Here is an 18,139-nt window from a genome sequence, read left to right as displayed (position 1 = left end):
GGAACTCATGGCCACATAATTAAGAGACGCGATCACAATTACCTACCACTAATGTCACATATCAATGAATTTGATTTTAGTATCGAATATGATTCAGGTTGTCACATTAATTCAGTACTATTACAATTTTGATATGTCATTTATTCAAAAATAATAATCAATTTCCTCTTAAAAAAAAAAAATATCAATATGTCCTTAGTTTAGTTTTGCTCACACTCTCCCTTTGATTTTATTCAACCTCAAGTTGCTCTACTTAATTATTTTTAGAAAATGCTAATGAATGTTTATAAGTTCTCTTTTCAAAACCTAAAGACAGATGTTAAAAAACTAAGTATTCGTTAACATTTTTTAAACTTAACGGTATTTCAATGAAAATTGTGATGTCAACTTCTAAAAGGTGAACTTTCTTGAATTGCTCTTTACCCAAACTGTTTTGCACATTCCTAAAGTAAATATCCAAAATACCCCTTACGCATGTTAACTCGTGCTGCGTGAGTTAAGTCACGCTAATGTTAAATTTGCGTAATTTAAGTCACGTAGCGTGAGTGATGTCACATTGAAAAACAACAAGAGTTTGGTTCTCTTCTTCCCTGTCTCTCATTCCTACTTCGCTTACCACCCACTTCTTGACTTTATGAAGCCAAGGTTTTCTTCCATTATCCTTTTAATGTTCTCTCCTTTTTATTCCGTCTCGTTTTTGTAATTCCAAGGGATTCAATTTTGAAGCCAAGGTTGAATAACATAAGTTTATAGGAATTGAAGCTTGCGATTTGAATGGGGGTTGAATTGTAACATAACACAGAAACATGAATTACAAGCAAAAAGTAATCGAAGCTTGCATGTGTTACTAACTTGCATTCAACACTTACAAAAGTAATCGAAGCTTGCGTGTGTTAATTGAATAGTAACATAACACATAAGTTTATGAAAAAGTGATTGTTGGCAACAAAAAAACGCAAGTGTATGGCTAAGAGTGAACGAGAATGGTGAACTTTACCTTTGTTTTTCTACCTTTGTTTAACGGTGAGTTAACTCACGTTGAGATTTACACCAGCCTGTGTTAACTCACGTAAAGTTAACAGTAACGTGAGTTAACATGAGCATTTTGGACATTTACTTTGAGAATGGGCAAAACAGTTTGGATAAAAAGCAGAAATTCAACTTTCTTTTTAGATTCCTTAGCATGGGCATGGCCCATTATTTTCAAATAATTTGGCAACAAATTTGTCAACCGAATAGCATGCATGCAGCATGCTTCACCCGAAACAAGGCAAGACGTGTATGTTGCTTTCCCATTCAGCTCTATTACTCATTCCATTGAGCCTATGAGACAAATGGAGTATTAGAGAATAGTAACTACTCACTTGTAGTACATATTTGCACCTAAATACAAGAATGTAGTACTAAAATTTCAGCTTTGGAATCTTGTACTGGCAACTTCCAACGGCTGAGTCTTGGAAATTGGGAACCAAGCTTAAAAATATCATCATCATAAATTCCATTGGTCATTTTAACCTATCGTTGAATTCCACTTTAGTTCGGTATCTGCTTTAGAGATTTTTCTTCTTCTTTTGACAGAGTATATTTGCTTAAAGGTAAATATTGGAAATCACAGTACACAGGAATCAGGATATCTTTAGATGGACAGGCGTGAAGGAAAGGGAAAGAAAATTTTTGGTAGTCTAAATTATGGAGTTGTACAATATTCATTTATAAATGAATAAAAACATTACATCATAAAAAGTTTGCATAATCTTTAATGTTTATTTATTTTTTTACAAGATTGCATAATCTTTTGTAATTCTTTTCATTTTAAACATGTTTACTAGTATGAGAAGGGTATTGTATTTGGTGTGGAACAAATAATACATATTAGTGATATAAGAGTGATAATGTGTAAAAGAAAATATTTAAAAAAAGAAGAAAAAAAATTCCCTTACAATTATAGATTTTGTACAAAAGGTACGGATGAGTAATCCAACATTTTCTCTAGGAGATGTTACTTTTTCTATTCATTCAAATTTGAAGTATTTAACCATCTTTCTCTCTTTTTTCATTTCTCACCAAACATAAATCATAAAATGTGAAAAACTTGGTCAGTCGGCAAGCACTCAGTTGCAGCTGTCCAGTGTAATGCATCAAGAGGCACTCACTTTTTCCAGTTAGAAGAGTCAAAATAATTCACATACAAATAAAACATTATTCCCCTTAAAAAAGGTGGGTGGGTAGTAAGAAGTCACTACTTAAGCTAGTGTGATATCATGGTCAACACAAATTCGAAATGCCAACTTCATCACAATTCCATACCAAGTGACTTACGGTTTCCCAATGACATTAAGTTGCAAGAGCACTTTCAAAGTTCAGGAAAACAAATCCTCATTTTTTTTTCCAAGGAAATCCACCTAGAGTAGGTTCCATAAACAATTCTGAAATGTTGAACCAAGGCATTAATTTTTGTTTATAGTGCACCAGAGAAAATGCAGAAGGAAATGCGAACAGCTAATAGTCCGTTCTACATAATCCCCTTGCACATGCCGGAAGTTGAATTTATCTTCAGGGAGGATTCAGGGATATAAGCAACACCTGTTACACCAGGATATAAATATGTGAGGACCCAAGCTAATTTGCATCAAAATTTGCAGTTGACCATTTACAGAAAAGAAAAACTCTTTCCAATGATGACAAATGAAACAGAATGCACAACATAATGTTCTCAATTATATGCTTCTCATTTATTGGCGGTACACATAACACATGCTGGAAGGAACCTATGCTCGTCATTTGTATATATCTAAAGCGATGAGAGTGGAAACAAAAGACCAGATCCAGGCAGCGCTATCACCTAAATTGGCACTTGTTGGAGTGGCCTCAGAACTAGGGAAAGCAAACAGAAGACCTTATAAATGAATTGACTTAAAAGTCTGTTTGTTATAAATCATTTGACAAAATATTTAACTAGATTTTTTTTTTAAGGATTTTGACTGTGTTGGTTAAACTTTAGTAAAACAATAAGAATCTAAAATCGTGAATTTTTTTAATGTTAAATTGAGAACCTATTTTTAGTTGAAGAAACAATTTAATTTTAAGAGTACAATAAATGGGAGAAATGATTAAAAAAATAGTCCTATACTTCAGTACACTTTATTGTTCGGCCGACAGAGTGATACTTCAAAATAACTATGCAATTGTTGAAGTAACAGATCTTTAGGCAAAAGATCGTCTATTTATTTGGCAAGATGCTCAAACATGCAGTTAAGAAGAAAAACTTGGCAAAAACGAACAGCGATCATTACCCTTTTCCTTGACATCGATTTGCAGAGAGTCCAATGTAATTATGCCATCAGTCAATGGAAGTAGTTCAAGCTTGACAGTGACTACGGATTTAGACGGAATACATCTGATTTGAGAACCAAATGGTTTTAAATTAATCAGATCAGTTAAACAGTTCACAAAAATAAAAATTGGATTTTATATATTACCCAAGTGGAACTCTGCTTTGCAACCATAGATGTGTACAACTGATACCGGAACTGGGAATGACATCATCACTCAAAGAAACTTCCTGAGCTTTGCCATCGTAACTTTGTTCCACCTTTTTTTTAATAATAGAATTGAAGCCCTTTTTCCATTTGGAACCAATCCTTCTTTCACCATTTACTCTCGCTAAAAACTCGGCGAAACCAATAAAAGGACTCTTTGGAGTTCTCGGTGAATTCAGGGAAACCACTGAAGGGGAAGTAAATGAAGCTGGAGCTAGCACTGTCAAAGTTAGATCTTCAGATGTCAAATTTGAAGCTTGAAGAGTTAAGATCTGATCAAATTGAATCAATGAAGTTAAACTAATAATGATTGCTGGTAAAGTATAAAAGTAATTGCAACTTCAGTTGGGCCATAATCAAACCAAAATAAATGAGCTCAACAAACAAGAGTTAAACATATATTAACCTGCACGGGAAGTTGGTAAGTTTTATCATAATCTCCACGAGATTTTCCTGACATCTGAGATGCAATAGAGATCATGATATCCCTCGAGCTTCGTGGTCGCCAGCTAGTTGGTTGTTTAAAGAACAACCTTGAAGCTAGATTAATTGAAAAAATCACAGGAAAACAACTAATTAACACCATAATGTTCACTAGATAGCACAACAACAAACCAAGGAGACGAAAAGCTTACATGTATAATTGCATCGACATGACACCATAATTGCATACTGATCATGACTTAATTTTGATATTTTATTTCCATATGGTAGCTTTGACAAACGGGAACTTCTATCATACTGAGCCTTGAGACTCTTCAACTTAGAAGTTTCTGCTTTAAGAATAAAAGAATGTTCTTCGCCTCGCCTGTAAGAAGAGATATCTAATTAAGATATAGAAGATTAGAGCTAATAACATAAACGAAATTATACTTTACTAGCATATTTACTTCTCCCCTTATTTTCCTAACATCTAATCAGATTGATTTCAATACAAAATTAACTAACATTGCCTTCACTTTATATGAGCTGATAATAATCTTCGAAAACATCATGACAGTATGGTTGGCCTATTCCATTGAATCTTGATTGCATTAATCCAACTAACACATCCACTTTAATGCTGATATGGTAGAGTAGGAATAGCAAGTAAAGCAATTTTGAGGTATCATTACAACTACAATATAGAGTAGTATACTTTTATAAACCACCAGCCAATGAGAGTAGATGTCAGCATCATCAAAAGCAACCATGCACTTTCAAATCAAAAGAAATAGGCCTCACTTATAAGTTTTTCACAACTTTTACCTTTAAACCTATAAATATCCGCAGTAATATTATCTCATATCCTCAAATCTTTTAGCAGATTAACTCAATCTCTTCAAACCACAATTTATCTATATCTTCAAAGTTCATTACTTTTTCCATCAAGAGAAGTGCTAGGAGCACTATCTTTCTAACACTTTCTCTAACACTCACTCTCTTATTGGGTAAAATCAATGTGGGTTCACCCATTTTATGTGGGACCCACGTCCAAAGAGTGGGACCCGCATTAATTTTACCCAATAAGAGGTTGAGTGCTGGAAAGAGAGTGTTCCTAGCACTCCTCATAACCCTAAATCCTGCCACACTTAAAACAAAACGAGAGAGATTGGAACAGATAGTTCGGTCAACCTCTTAAGGTGAGTTGAAGAAGAATAGAGCATCTAGGAGGAGTTTGGCTTTGATCCATTTACTTTGCTCCATTTATTGTCCATTTATGAGAGAGATAGACACAAGTGATAGCTTAGTGAGATTCACTTGTGGGATCCACTGTTCCACTAAACTATCACTTGCCTCTATCTCTCCCATAAATGGACAATAAATGGTGCAAAATAAATAAAACAGAGTTTAGCATCCAAAATAAATAGATGGACTAGTTTATTAGCTTTAAAGAAAAGAAGAAAAAAAACCTTACTGCCCAAATCCACCCCTCTTTCCTTATTTGACTTTTAACATCCAAAATCCCCTTTCTTTTCTTCCCCTATGTTCAATAATTATTCAAGTTCTCTTCTCAAAACTCCCAAAAAAACAACACGTTTTTCATCAAAATTAACAAAAACATCAGTTGAGCCATGAAAGCTGTCAAACAGCTAATTTACTAAAGCCGAGAAAAAGCAGAACTAGATAAGTGTTCAATTCAAGAATAATCACTTTAATCTCTAAAAGTAAAATTTGATAGAAATGATTTTACAATATTCCACCAAATGGTTGTATATTGACATAAAAAATTACTTTTTCAGCCTTGAAAAATGGAAGCTAATGAGCACATAAATCTCTTTGGGAAGACCTATATTTTGCAGCATGAATATTTTGGGTTTTCTCAAGTTCATATTGAACTCATATGGTCATGTAGTTGTATAGCTTACTTTTCATCATGAAACACCCTTTACTCTCTTTTGCAGGGTTTGTGTTTGGTGTTTGGGGGTGTCCCACGGCACATGCATATGCAATTGAATAACCAGGAATGTAGCATAACATGATCTACTTACATTCAGAAAGATCATAAACATTGTTAGTTATCTGATAGTATATTTATTCAGGAAATAACCTGAGGGCTAGATTTGGTAAAGAATGATCATTTCCAGCTTCAACGCATGAAATTGGCAATGACGACACTTCTCCATTTTTTGTTGACTCCTCGAAAATAATATTTATGGCATCTATAAATATCACAATATCTGGAGCATGGGCAGGAGCTACATTCTGGAGAACAAATCGAAAATTAAAAAGCGGAACAGGGAAACAAGTAATAGTAGACAGGCACAAAAGAGAAGCATAATATAATTACAACATATAGTATAAAAAATAATTAAAAAGCATTAGTCAGATAATTTGATCTGTTAAGTCATAGTTCAAACCTTTATCTGAACAGAAAGAAGATCCTCGGAATTAAAGTCAGCAGCATAAGAATGAATCTTGACGGGTTGAATTATTTCAAGTTTCCTTCTCCACCTTCTACCAGGTATATAGACACCTTCTAATCCACAACAAACAGAAAACCTGTCTCGCTCCAATGAGACCCCTCGAAAAGATAGAAGCTCTTCCTTCCCAGTTTTTTTCCAAAAGACTTTTTGAGATGAAACTTGATCCCAATCCTCATGGTCAAAGTTTGGCTTAGAACTAGCTGCTTTAACAGGAGCACTGGATGTTATTGTATTTTGGGGTAATGATGACATGGAGTAACTTCTGAAATTGCCAAAAGAGAATAACTGAGAGCCAGTTGGTGCTGAAAAGTTGGACCTATTAGAATTGCTATCTAATCCTGAATTTGAAGTTAAATGATGAGGCCTCCCATTTTCCAATGGAAGCATCCAATTTAACAGCTCTGCATATGGATCTTGATCAGTACAAACTTCATCCACCTGACTGTCAGAAGACAGCATTCTCTCCCGGCACTTTTCAAATTGGAGAATTTCTATACAAGGGTCTTTGAGAAAACTTACACCAACATTCGTTTGTAAAAGAACCTGCATCCTTGCAAGCAGAAAAAAATAATTAGATTAGAACACAGTAATTGACATTACTCAATAATTAATAAGAGGGTTCTGCATATTGAAGGATAAAACACCTAAGAGCCAAGATGTAGTCATATAAAAAGCATTTCCTGATCAACTAAGATTTACCAGGGAAATTTCATGAATGTTATCAGAGGAATTAAAGAGGCAATGCAAACACCACTAGAAGAATTTAAAGTTTAACAAATACACAAGTTCAATAAAAAGAAGATACCTAGGTGATAGCATACGAAAGAGAAGTCTGATGAAACAAACTCCTCAGTCTAAAAGATATGATCTAGAAAAGCCATTCATGATCATGTAAATTGTAATTATATTCAAAAATATACTACCCAGTCGCAGGCCCAATTATCATAAAATAAATTTCATGCTCGAAACTGCACCAGATAAAATTATTATAATGTTGACAAGGCTGTTACATAGTGAACCAAAGCATAGCATACAATAAAGTCATTGGATAATCTCATCTAGATGCACTACGTTATAGATTTACTCAAAGATTTGCCACGAGTATCGCTAACATTAACAGGATGAACGAGAAAATTGAATTGTAAAATCCCAAGTCTTGGTCCACTAAAAGCTACTTTTACATAAGGAGAGAGTATGAATGGGAATATATTTTTTATGGAAAAAAGGAACTTTCATTAAAAGAAGAGGAAATATAAAACTAGTATAAGCACAAGATGTCTTCCAAAAGAAAAACTATAAAAACATGTAAGAAACAATGCAGTGTAATCTCTTTGCGTGTCAGTACGGGCAAACCCTTTAAAATAATTATGAGCTGGGCACCAAAGAAAGGCCATAAACCTAATAATATCCGGTAACAAGTTTAGTAGCAACCCACTAGATACAAGACAGAGGAAGATAATGTCTTTGGACATGGAAATAAAACGTAAGCTCTAAGTAGAGATCCTCCTCTCCTTAAAAAAAAAAAGTAGAGATCCTCCTCAAAAGGACATCATGTCTATCTCAAAATTCACTACAAAGGGTATGCCATCTGACAATTAATTTTTAAGGTAGCAAACAGTTTTTTTTGTCTCACTACCAACTTCAGAGCAATTAGATTCATGTGCATAGTTTCCAAAAGTTTTATGGTACATACCACTATGTCTCCATTCTGTAAAGCAAAACACTTGACAAAATTTCTCGCCGTTCCACCACAAGTAGTTGCATCAAAATTTCCTCTATCTATAACTGCACCAGTAGAAGGGAATGCCGTCTCTTTAGTTTTAATTATTGAGACCTTTTGATTATTTGTTTCAGAGGAACTGGAATTTTTTTCTAAAGAGTTTCTTCTGGACCAAAGGGGCTCGTTGGACTCGCATATCCTCACAAAGAAGTGAGAATTTTCAAATTTTTGCAACAACAGAGCAATTTGTCTTTTGTGAACCTCCCTGTGACGAAGGGAGTCGCCATAAAAAATATCTGCCGGCTGCTCTTCACCACTGGTACTCAGTTCCCCTTCTTCAGAGACTAAATTGTGTCTGTTTTCAATGCTTCCACTTTCTTTCTCGTGGCTGTGATCTATGCCATTCTTACTTGTCGTAGCAGCAACTTCAAATGGTGCAGTAAACAGTGTATCCTGCTTACATGCAGACAAGCATGCCAAGATATGAACTTGTTCACCTGAATTATGGGTATAAATTAGGTCTGCTCAACTTTTTGTAGAAGCCAGCTGACCAAATGACATATGCAAAACTGAGATTAGCATATTTAAAGAATGAAACAATCTAATACCCGGAAAAAGAAAGGAACGATCAAGAGAGCGCAGTGACTGTATATCTGGCACATGGTCCCAGTTTTCAGGAAGTTCCTCTACAAGATAGAATAATATGTATCACGTTATATTATATATGCAGAGAAACCAGGCCCAAAACCATAGCATTACCTAATAGAGTTCTCTGAAGAAAATGATTTGCTTAATTCTACAATTGAACTAAATGCCAACAAAAATCATGCCATGATATAATTTCATTCCTGTATGAAGCATATAACAATCAGAATTAACAAGTTGCCTCTAGAGCTGGAAGAGAAAAGGACAATTGAAACAAGCCAACTTTCTCCAACTGCTACTATTGAAAAATTCAACATATATATTATACCCCATCTGGCTATCAATTCCATTCCCCATTTATCAAGTGCTTGCACTTGCACTAGAAAGATTCGTCGAAAAGGAGAGGGGGATCCTATCACAGTGCTTCTTTCACTTTATGCACAATTTCACAGAAAAACATATTTTAAATGTTTTCTTCTTCTACTTATATTAGAGTAATGCAACATATAATATTTGACACATTGATGAGCAGCAGCAAGTAGAGATAACATTTTCAAAGTTCAAACATAAGCCTTTTACAGTGCAGGCAATCCTGTTAGAGGAGTCGTTAGACACTAAACATAAGTGTTTCTCCTGATGAAGATTCGAAACAAAGTTCCCCACGTTATGGAGAACTAGTTTCTTTCGCTAGACATAACTACTGCTGGTTCACACATAAAGCTTTTCAGTTTTCACTGAAGCTGATATCATGTTTATAGCATTTGCAACCCTTATCAACCACTACATTGCAATTAAAGATTATGCATTTACAATAAGACCACATCACGTCGTTAGTTAACATGCAAGAGAACATCAATTTCCTCCCAGTTTCTACAACCAACCATGACAATAATTTCTTCTCATTATTCAAAATGCTGAAATATAAAATATAATTAAAAAGCACAATTAACAAAAAGAAAAAAACGTCATTTCCATCAACATGGACAATTTGACAAGAGTAATTCAATTTAAAGAGTAAAGTATGTAATCTGACCAATTGATGAATAAATCAACTTTTGATTATTACGTGCAAATCAGATGCATAATAACTCAATCTCACACGCATAATAAATCATAGAAGTTCCAAATTTTCAATGGTTGATTTATTCATCAATGGTTAATAACATCACTATTCACTATTAAATTACTCAGTAAGCTAAATCTTTCAAACACAAATTAATCCTAGCAAGAAATGCCACGCACGTCCAAACTCAAGAACCAAGAAAAAAATTCTAGGTTTAAATATGATTTTAGTCCCTGCAATTATAGTGCTTTTTAATTTTTGTCTCTCTAAGTTTTTTGTTTGACTTCATTCCATACAAATTTAAAAATATTTGCTTTTAGTCCCTGCTGTCAGCTTATTGGGACAAATGGCATGATTTTATTGGGTCACATATGACATCAAGGACTAAAAGCATGAGCATATAGCTTATGTTATTAGCTCATTTGACTAAAAAATACCTTTTTGGTATCTATCACTTTCTCACGAACTTATACCTTATTTTTACTAGCTTATAGCGTTTTTTGATAAGCTAATTCAAGTAGCTTATAGCTTATCATTTTTTATTTCAATTTTACCCTTGTAACTTTAATTGAGAAAAAATCAAATATTAATTAAATATACCAAACACTGCAAATTCAATCAAATAGCTTATCCGCTATCACATATTCGATAATTTTTTACCAAACAGAGCTGAATATGCAACCAACCAAAATTGTAACAAACATGAAAATGATTACTGAAGGCAAAAACATACTGCATGGAATGGTGATCCATCCATCATCTTCATCAACATCAACATGCTTATCAACAACAGCAATCTCCGGCAAATCACGATTCTTCGAATTCAATTCGACATTAGGATCGTACCTCGAAGAATAAGGAACGTCGGATTTATGAGCCTCGTAAGAAGAACCAGCGGATGCTGATCTTTGATGAGTATCAACACGAGGCTCTGGAATCGGTGATCGTTCTGAATACACGGTCGTTGTAGAACGAATCAAGAAATTCATTGTGAAAATGAAATTTTTCTGCAAAATTGAAGGATTCGATTTCAGTGAAATTGGAAGTAATTGAAATTGAAGTGTGATTATAAGGTTACCTGATGAATTTAATGTAATTGATTTCGATCATTGAGGATGATCTCTTCTTGATCTTGTTTTCGTATTCCTTCTCCTCAATAGCATTTTTTCCGAGGAAATAGTCGATTTCCCCCTGAAATTGTAAGTTTCATCAATTATCTATTGAAATTAACAAAACTTCAATTACCCCTGAAATTTCACGTTAATCAATTTATCACATGACGTTTTGCAAATACCCCCTGAAGTTTTGCACTTATGTGCAAAATGCCCCCCAAACTTAAAAATTTATATTATTTTTTCTTAAAAACAAACCATTAATAGTTAAATATTAAAACTAACTATTAATTTTGGAATTTGGGAAAACTACGTGAATATATACATAATTACATACATATAGACATCAAAATAGGGAAAAATGTCTATTTTTAAAGTGATAATAATGGTTATTTCTAATAGACAAATTATTATTTTTAGAGGTTTATAAACAAATTAATAATCAGATTTAAATTTATATTTTCTCCTTCACCATCTTAGTCTTTTAACTCCTCCAACTCCTTCAACAATTTGCTCAAACCATTTAAACTACACAACCCCCAATATTAATCCACAAATCATCATTATTGTCACTTTAAAAAATACATATTTTTCTCCATTTTTGAGCCTATTTTTATGTATATATTCACGTAGTTTTCCCAAATTCCAAAATTAATAGTTAGTTTTAATATTTAACTATTAATGGTTTGTTTTTAAGAAAAAAATAATATAAATTTTTAAGTTTGGGGGCATTTTGCACATAAGTGCAAAACTTCAGAGGGGTATTTGCAAAACGTCATCTTCACTAACAGAAAAATTTGACGGAGGGGGTAAATTGACTAACGTTGTGAAATTTCAGGGGGTAATTGAAGTTTTGTTAATTTCAGGAGGGTAATTGATGAAACTTACAACTTCAGGGGGGAAATTGACTATTTACTCCATTTTTTCCAAAATCGTTTTTTTTTAATTCTAATTTTAACAATCCATAAGGCATAGTATATAGTTTTATTTTTTGGCAAGAAATTTTGTGGAGTAAATAGTAAATTTTCCCCTGAAATTGTAGGTTTCGTCAATTACATCCTTGGAATTAACAAAACTTCAATTACACCCTGAAAATTGCATAACGTTAATCAAGTTACCCCTCCGTCAAATTTTTCTGTTAACTGTTTACGGTTATCATCAAATACCCCCTGAAATTTTGCTCTTATGTGCAAAATGCCCCCTGAAGTTTTGTTAATTTCGGGGGTAATTGATGAAACTTACAATTTCAGGAGGAAATTGACTATTTACTCAAATTTTGTGTTTCAATAGTAAAAGTTCTAGTTTGTCCGACTCATTAAAAAAATAGGGTTAATAGTGTTTTTCACCCCTGTATTATATGTCATTTCCGGTTTTCGCCCCTATAAAATTTTCGGTTTGATTTGCACCATCGTAAAATTTTTATTTTTCGGAAAACACCCCTAATAGGTCATTTTCAGAATTTTTTTTCAAGAAATTTTGGTTTTTGAATGGCCTATTAAGGGTATTTTCCGGAAAATAAAAAATTTACGAGAGTGCAAATCAAACCGAAAATTTTATAGGGGCGAAAACCGAAAATGACATATATTACAGGGGTGAAAAACACTATTAACCCAAAAAAATTATCGAAATCGATAGACTAGACGTTATGATTGAGCTTCAAACTTCAACTCCTCCTTTATAGACGTTATGATTTATCACGTTGATGCAACTTTTTCCCTCCTTTTTTAATCTCACCGTCTCTCCAATTTTATTCAAATTTTGCTTAAAGTCGCTCAACCTTTCACTCCAAAAAGATAGAGATCCTTGTCCCTAAAACCACTAAGTTTAGCAATAACCAACTTTGAAAGAAGAATTGCAAGACAGATTACAAACATCAGTACCAATAATATTCCAATGCAAAAAAAACATACACCAGACCCAAACCAAGGGAACTATCACTACTTAAAGAAAAACAACACTTCCAATTTCTTCAAAAGTGGGCAGAAAAGGAAGCAAATTACTATCAGCATAAAAAACAAAACAACTTAGTTAATCAAATCATTAGCCACACATTTTTTTTTTTTTGGGTACAAATTAGCCACACCTTTTATATTGGAAGCAAAAGTATTAGAGTAATAATACAGGACATGCTGCTAAATACCTTCTTGAATATCAATAATAATCAAATCACCGCATTTAAGAATTGACATGGATTTAAAAGCATCCTCCTAAAAAAGGGGATTTAAAAGCCTATTTCATTTTGCCATCCTCATCACAATGCCAATGTTTCCGTCCAAAATTCCTCCTCACAATTAAGAGCTTGCTGAAGATTTAATTGAGCTTTAACTTCTTAGTCAACCAAACCGTTACTAACACCCAAAATCAAAATTTAATTTTGCACAATATCAAACCATTTTCAAAGCCTCTTCGACCAGAATATGAATATCACCCAAAGCAGAATTATTTCAGCTTTTCAAAGCACCTTTAACAACACAGGCTTCTTATTACTCTCAAGTCATCATCTTAAGAAACATAACAAATTTCAAACATGAAAGAAATTAAAATTCAAAATAACATTTTTTTTCAGAGTTTCTAAATCTAATTCTTGGACTAGCACTCATAAGCCCGAAATTAGAAATCTACATCCTTTGGTGAAGGAATTCAATGTGTGCTCTATGTGAAGCACGTTTCATCCATATGTTGAACAATATAGGCACATCTGATTTGTTATGACTACGATGAACGTTCAGAGTAAGAGTCTTCAACGATGAGGAATTTGCAAGTATGAAACGAATCAAACTCATAACATGTTTAAAGTAGGATCGAACTTTGATATTCACAATCAAAAGTTGACGAAGGCAACAGCTACTGCACTCTAACTCTTCCACACGACCCGCCGCTTGTGTCTTATAACCACCTTTTTCGTGATAATTCTACATTATAAGATATAGAGTCATATTATGACGATAAAAAGACAAGCTAAGAAGCATAGGGTATTCATGGTCACCTCTATAACAAGTTCCACCAGGTTAGAAGCACTTTTGAGTACACTAACAATATACAAAAGTTCTTCTCTTTCATCCAAATTCACGCGATCTAATTTCAGATACTTCAAGCCTATCAGCTGTGATGGATGAATGATATCTGCATACAACATCTATGCATACAAACAACAAGTTATGAGATATATTTGTACAACACTTCAAAGTGAAAAAACAGAACTTTCACTGTAAATATTGGAAACATTGAATTGGATGATCAATCAAATTAACTGACCTTGGAAACAAATCCCATAGTAAGCCTCTGAATTTCTGGCAAATTTTTATTCAAACTAGATACCCCATCCTGATTAAGTACAAGTGTAAGATCGATTAGATTCTTTGCTTTCTCCAAACAAATTGATTTGATGGCCTGAATATGTTCTATGCTGAAGACCTTGAGAGTAGGAGCAGATAAATCAATACATTCAATACCAGAACAATTTACAATGTAGAGCTCCTCAAGTAATGGGCAACCAGAAATAAGACTCTCAAGTGCACCAAACTCAAATGTCATACGTTCGAAGTGAAAGTGCACCAAACTTTTAAACCCACAGAAATTAGGCGGAACTAACAATTTAAATTTGCATATCCGAACGTGAGTCAATTTCTGAAAAGAGAAGAAATGAGATGGCACTCGATAGGGAACCGATTCATTGCTCGCAAGTTGAATAAATTTAACACCTTTCCTCGACAAAAACAGAATCCACTTAACAATGCAACCAAATGGGATGTTGAAGCCAGAAGGAATGAAAAGTGTAAACTTATTTATCGGCCCATTGTGGAGCAAAAGAACTTCCGTGATAATTATACAAACCTCAGGGCTATGGTCCTTAAAATCCTTCAAGTCGTACAAATCGAAAAAGTCTTTGTCAAACTCAAGCCATGGGAATGAAATCCATATATCCCTCCACTTTCTAGATAGAATACTGGTCCTAGCTAGGTCTCGGATGTTCAGGTGTTGTAGAATGCCATCAATGACATTACTTGGTAAGTCACTGATTCGATCAAGGTGATCACCGTAATTGGCCTTCTTGTTAGACAGAGTCATAAGTGAACTACAAATTCAAGCAAAAGAGTAAATATATGAAGAAAAAAATGCACCCATATTCAATTATGGAATGGGAATTCATGTGTAGAAAACTACCCACGTCATTCAACTAGTAAATAGGAATGTATGCTTAAAAAATGACAACAATCAAATTATAAAGACAAAAATGAAGAGGTAAACTCAAATTAAATAACCAAATGATGCTGAGATAATAGTTCACATTGTTGATATATAATCAATTCATCGATTGAAAAGAATTCCTTATATGTGAAATCAAGAAGTGAGCAAACTTGCAGAATACCTGATTTTATATTGTCATCATAACACTTGTTGTACTTCTTTGACTATGACTCATGCTTCAGATTTATATGTGTATATTATGTTTTGCAGCATTCTTGAAAAGCATGTGTTATGGTCTAACTTCAAAAGACTTGAATCGTAATACAAAGACTTGAGTATAGCTTCAGCGTAAAACATTGAAAATACTTAAGTGAGGAACTTCAGAGAAGACATACAACACAAAACTTGAAAAAATTAGAACAACTGAATATGCATTGCTGCTACGAACCAAGGGAAAGGCTTTGAAAATTGATACAAAAGAACGAGAAAGAAAGAGAAAACAGGAAATAAGAATCTCACTTATCACTCACAAAATTGAAAGTTCCCCAGCTTGACGATGCAAGGCAGGTGAAGCTCCACTACTTACATCAGATCCCTTGATAATCAAATTATAATAAGCAGAATAAGAACTAGCCAATTATTCATTACCTTTATAATAAAGTAAACTATGCATGAGTTTCACATCTTCATTTTATTTTTTATCCTTCATAAGTTTTAGAATAACATTTAACAAATTACTATATGGAAAGATACTGTTAGCATCAACAAGCAAATTTTCAGAGACAAAGAGTAGTAGTACTTCACAGCTAGTAATTGAGTCCAAAAAGTTGTTGTGAAAGATTGCCAACGTACTCTCCCTCCCCAATCATTGCATTATCATCATAATCATAATTCTTAAACATACCAAACATCCTAAGCAAATAATCATTACACTAACGCCCAATTTAACTTAACTTACAACATTTGTTTGACCCTTTGCTTAACATACATAGAACCATGAGAGGATCATAGCATATTTCAAGCCACTCACTCTAGAGCTATGAAGCACATATACTTCTCGGATTAGGCGTGTTCCAGTGTCAGATATGTATCGTGTCTGATGCCAACATGACACCGATACATGAGTACATTGAATTATGTCATTTTCTCGCATTATTATCAATGTCAACGTGTCTGTGACCGTGTCCGTGTCTAAGTATGTGCTTCATAGCTCTGGAGTAGTTTGAGACTTAACCTTACATTCATGGCCTGTTTAGATTGACTTATTTGAACGTATCTATTAACGTAAACACGAGACTATTAACGTGAACATGAGACTGTTTGAGAGAGCTTATAACATGTTCTTAAGTTGTTTTCAGCTTATTTTCACAAGTTAACCATGATAACTGATGAAAACAGCTTATAACTTGTATGAAACCAGTTGAGTTTATTTAATCTTTTGTTATAAAAATAGCTTACGCATAAGCACTTATATGAATTATTCTGCATAGATCGAAACAGAACAAACCATTGAATTTGGTTTTAGGGTTCTTACGCCAAATTGGAGGGAAAGAAAGTCAAAGAATAAAATTGCTATAGGAGTAGAGTTAGTAATCAGATGAAGGAGAAGAAAGAGGTACCTGGCCTTGCCTATGACGGAAATGCAACGGTTACCGTCCAGCGTCCCCTCGCCGTGCGCACGACTCCACCGAAATTCAACCCACAAACCAAAAAGCCTATATGAAAATGGGAAATTTATCCCTGAGAAATGATATTGGCACAAAGGTGACAACTGTTAACAAATTTCTCTCTCTTATTTACACTTATGTTTTTTACTCTCTCTTCATTAAATATTTACATTATGTTTTAAAATTAATTTATTCAATAAATATTGATTGAATTAATTATGTTATTCAATAAATATTATCCATTTCAAAATAAAAGTATCCAATTATGTTATAAAAACTACTTTTTCTATAAGCTCTAGACAAAAATGTTGAAATCCGTGATCAAACTTTGTATCGCGGTTAAAATCTAAATCCATCTATGTGTTTGTTAGTCTTTCATGATTTTTTTTTTTTTTTTAAGAAACTAAGCGAAATTAAACTAAAGAGGCAACAAACAGTTCCTCAAGCACAAGACGTGTCGGGAGAAACTGAAAAGTGAATATTACACAACAGTTCGGCTACAAACTAGCCAGGTAAACAAAAAACAATTACACAACAGCTTGTAAATAACATGATGGGTTTAACCTCTAAAAGGGATAGTCGAAATTGAACATAATGTAGTGCGCTTTCAACCATCAATACGTTTGGAGTTTTTAACCTTTTCTGCGACACAAGTTGATCCATTTGATTGTGAAAAATCCTCTTGTTTCCATATAACAAATAAAACCGAAATCCAAATAATGGTAAAAGTTGTCCTAGAGTTTTTGGAGAAACCTCCAAGACCGCTAAACTTATTTATGAGAAATAATATCGCCATGAAAAATTGTATCAATTCCTAGCCAATTCGAAACCAAAAGCCACGGGCAACCATAATAGTCGCATTTAAAAAACAAGTGATCCTTGTCCTCTAATCCACCACAAAGGGACGCACAAGAAACTTGTGAATCATCGAGCACATTTCATGATTATTGATTAAATATTTCATTTTTCAAGATTAAATAGTAGTATATTATTATGGGAAATGAAAAATAAATACACTATTGAAATTATAATCGGTGAAAATAATTATATGTTTTTTCTTGGGCAAAATGATTGTATGTTTTTTATTTTATTTTTTATCGTAGACATAACTAAGTTGGCATGAAGATTGTATTATGTATGCAATGGTGGGGGTTTGAATTTTGAATTTATCACTTATTTTTTAAGTGTGAAATTCGTTACTAGATTATTTAACAAGAAAATATATTAATATATGGTCTTTCACAAAAATACCCACATTAAATCCACATTGTAACCAAAAAAAATAATATCCACATTACC

At 33.5% G+C, this 18,139-nt stretch overlaps 2 protein-coding genes across 9 annotated transcripts; both read right to left on the bottom strand.

Annotated features, from left to right (window-relative positions):
• Positions 1-1,975: 1,975 nt before the first annotated feature.
• On the bottom strand, positions 1,976-11,083 carry LOC11411419 (uncharacterized). 3 transcript variants are annotated; one of them, XM_013598314.3, is made up of 11 exons: positions 10,952-11,083; positions 10,607-10,880; positions 8,774-8,851; positions 8,139-8,662; positions 6,380-6,988; positions 6,070-6,224; positions 4,175-4,347; positions 3,946-4,079; positions 3,480-3,811; positions 3,294-3,397; positions 1,976-2,583 (listed from the first exon to the last, which is right to left on the bottom strand). In XM_013598314.3, exons 2-11 carry the CDS (start codon positions 10,860-10,862, stop codon positions 2,513-2,515), a joined length of 2,436 nt encoding a protein of 811 aa, XP_013453768.2. In that variant the 5' UTR covers positions 10,863-10,880; positions 10,952-11,083; the 3' UTR covers positions 1,976-2,512. The 3 variants fall into 3 exon arrangements, with proteins under 3 accessions (XP_013453768.2, XP_039690276.1, XP_039690275.1); XM_039834342.1 differs by lacking the exon at positions 10,952-11,083 and adding an exon at positions 8,925-9,013 and having other exon boundaries at positions 8,139-8,618; positions 10,607-10,713; XM_039834341.1 differs by lacking the exon at positions 10,952-11,083 and having other exon boundaries at positions 8,139-8,618; positions 10,607-10,664.
• Positions 11,084-13,288: 2,205 nt separating this feature from the next.
• On the bottom strand, positions 13,289-16,951 carry LOC11414731 (F-box/FBD/LRR-repeat protein At1g13570). Of its 6 annotated transcripts, none has more exons than XM_024784640.2 (6): positions 16,793-16,950; positions 15,693-15,768; positions 15,355-15,514; positions 14,241-15,060; positions 13,972-14,121; positions 13,289-13,897 (listed from the first exon to the last, which is right to left on the bottom strand). In XM_024784640.2, the coding sequence occupies exons 4-6, from the start codon at positions 15,051-15,053 to the stop codon at positions 13,604-13,606; spliced, it is 1,257 nt and encodes a 418-aa protein (XP_024640408.1). In that variant the 5' UTR covers positions 15,054-15,060; positions 15,355-15,514; positions 15,693-15,768; positions 16,793-16,950; the 3' UTR covers positions 13,289-13,603. The 6 variants fall into 6 exon arrangements, with proteins under 6 accessions (XP_024640408.1, XP_024640407.1, XP_024640414.1 ...); XM_024784639.2 differs by having other exon boundaries at positions 15,704-15,768; XM_024784646.2 differs by lacking the exon at positions 15,355-15,514 and having other exon boundaries at positions 15,704-15,768; positions 16,793-16,951.
• Positions 16,952-18,139: the final 1,188 nt, after the last annotated feature.

This window comes from Medicago truncatula, chromosome 5 (genome assembly GCF_003473485.1).
Source record: "Medicago truncatula cultivar Jemalong A17 chromosome 5, MtrunA17r5.0-ANR, whole genome shotgun sequence".
Classification (NCBI taxonomy): domain Eukaryota; kingdom Viridiplantae; phylum Streptophyta; class Magnoliopsida; order Fabales; family Fabaceae; genus Medicago; species Medicago truncatula.
This window is presented reverse-complemented; position numbering and strand designations above follow the sequence as displayed.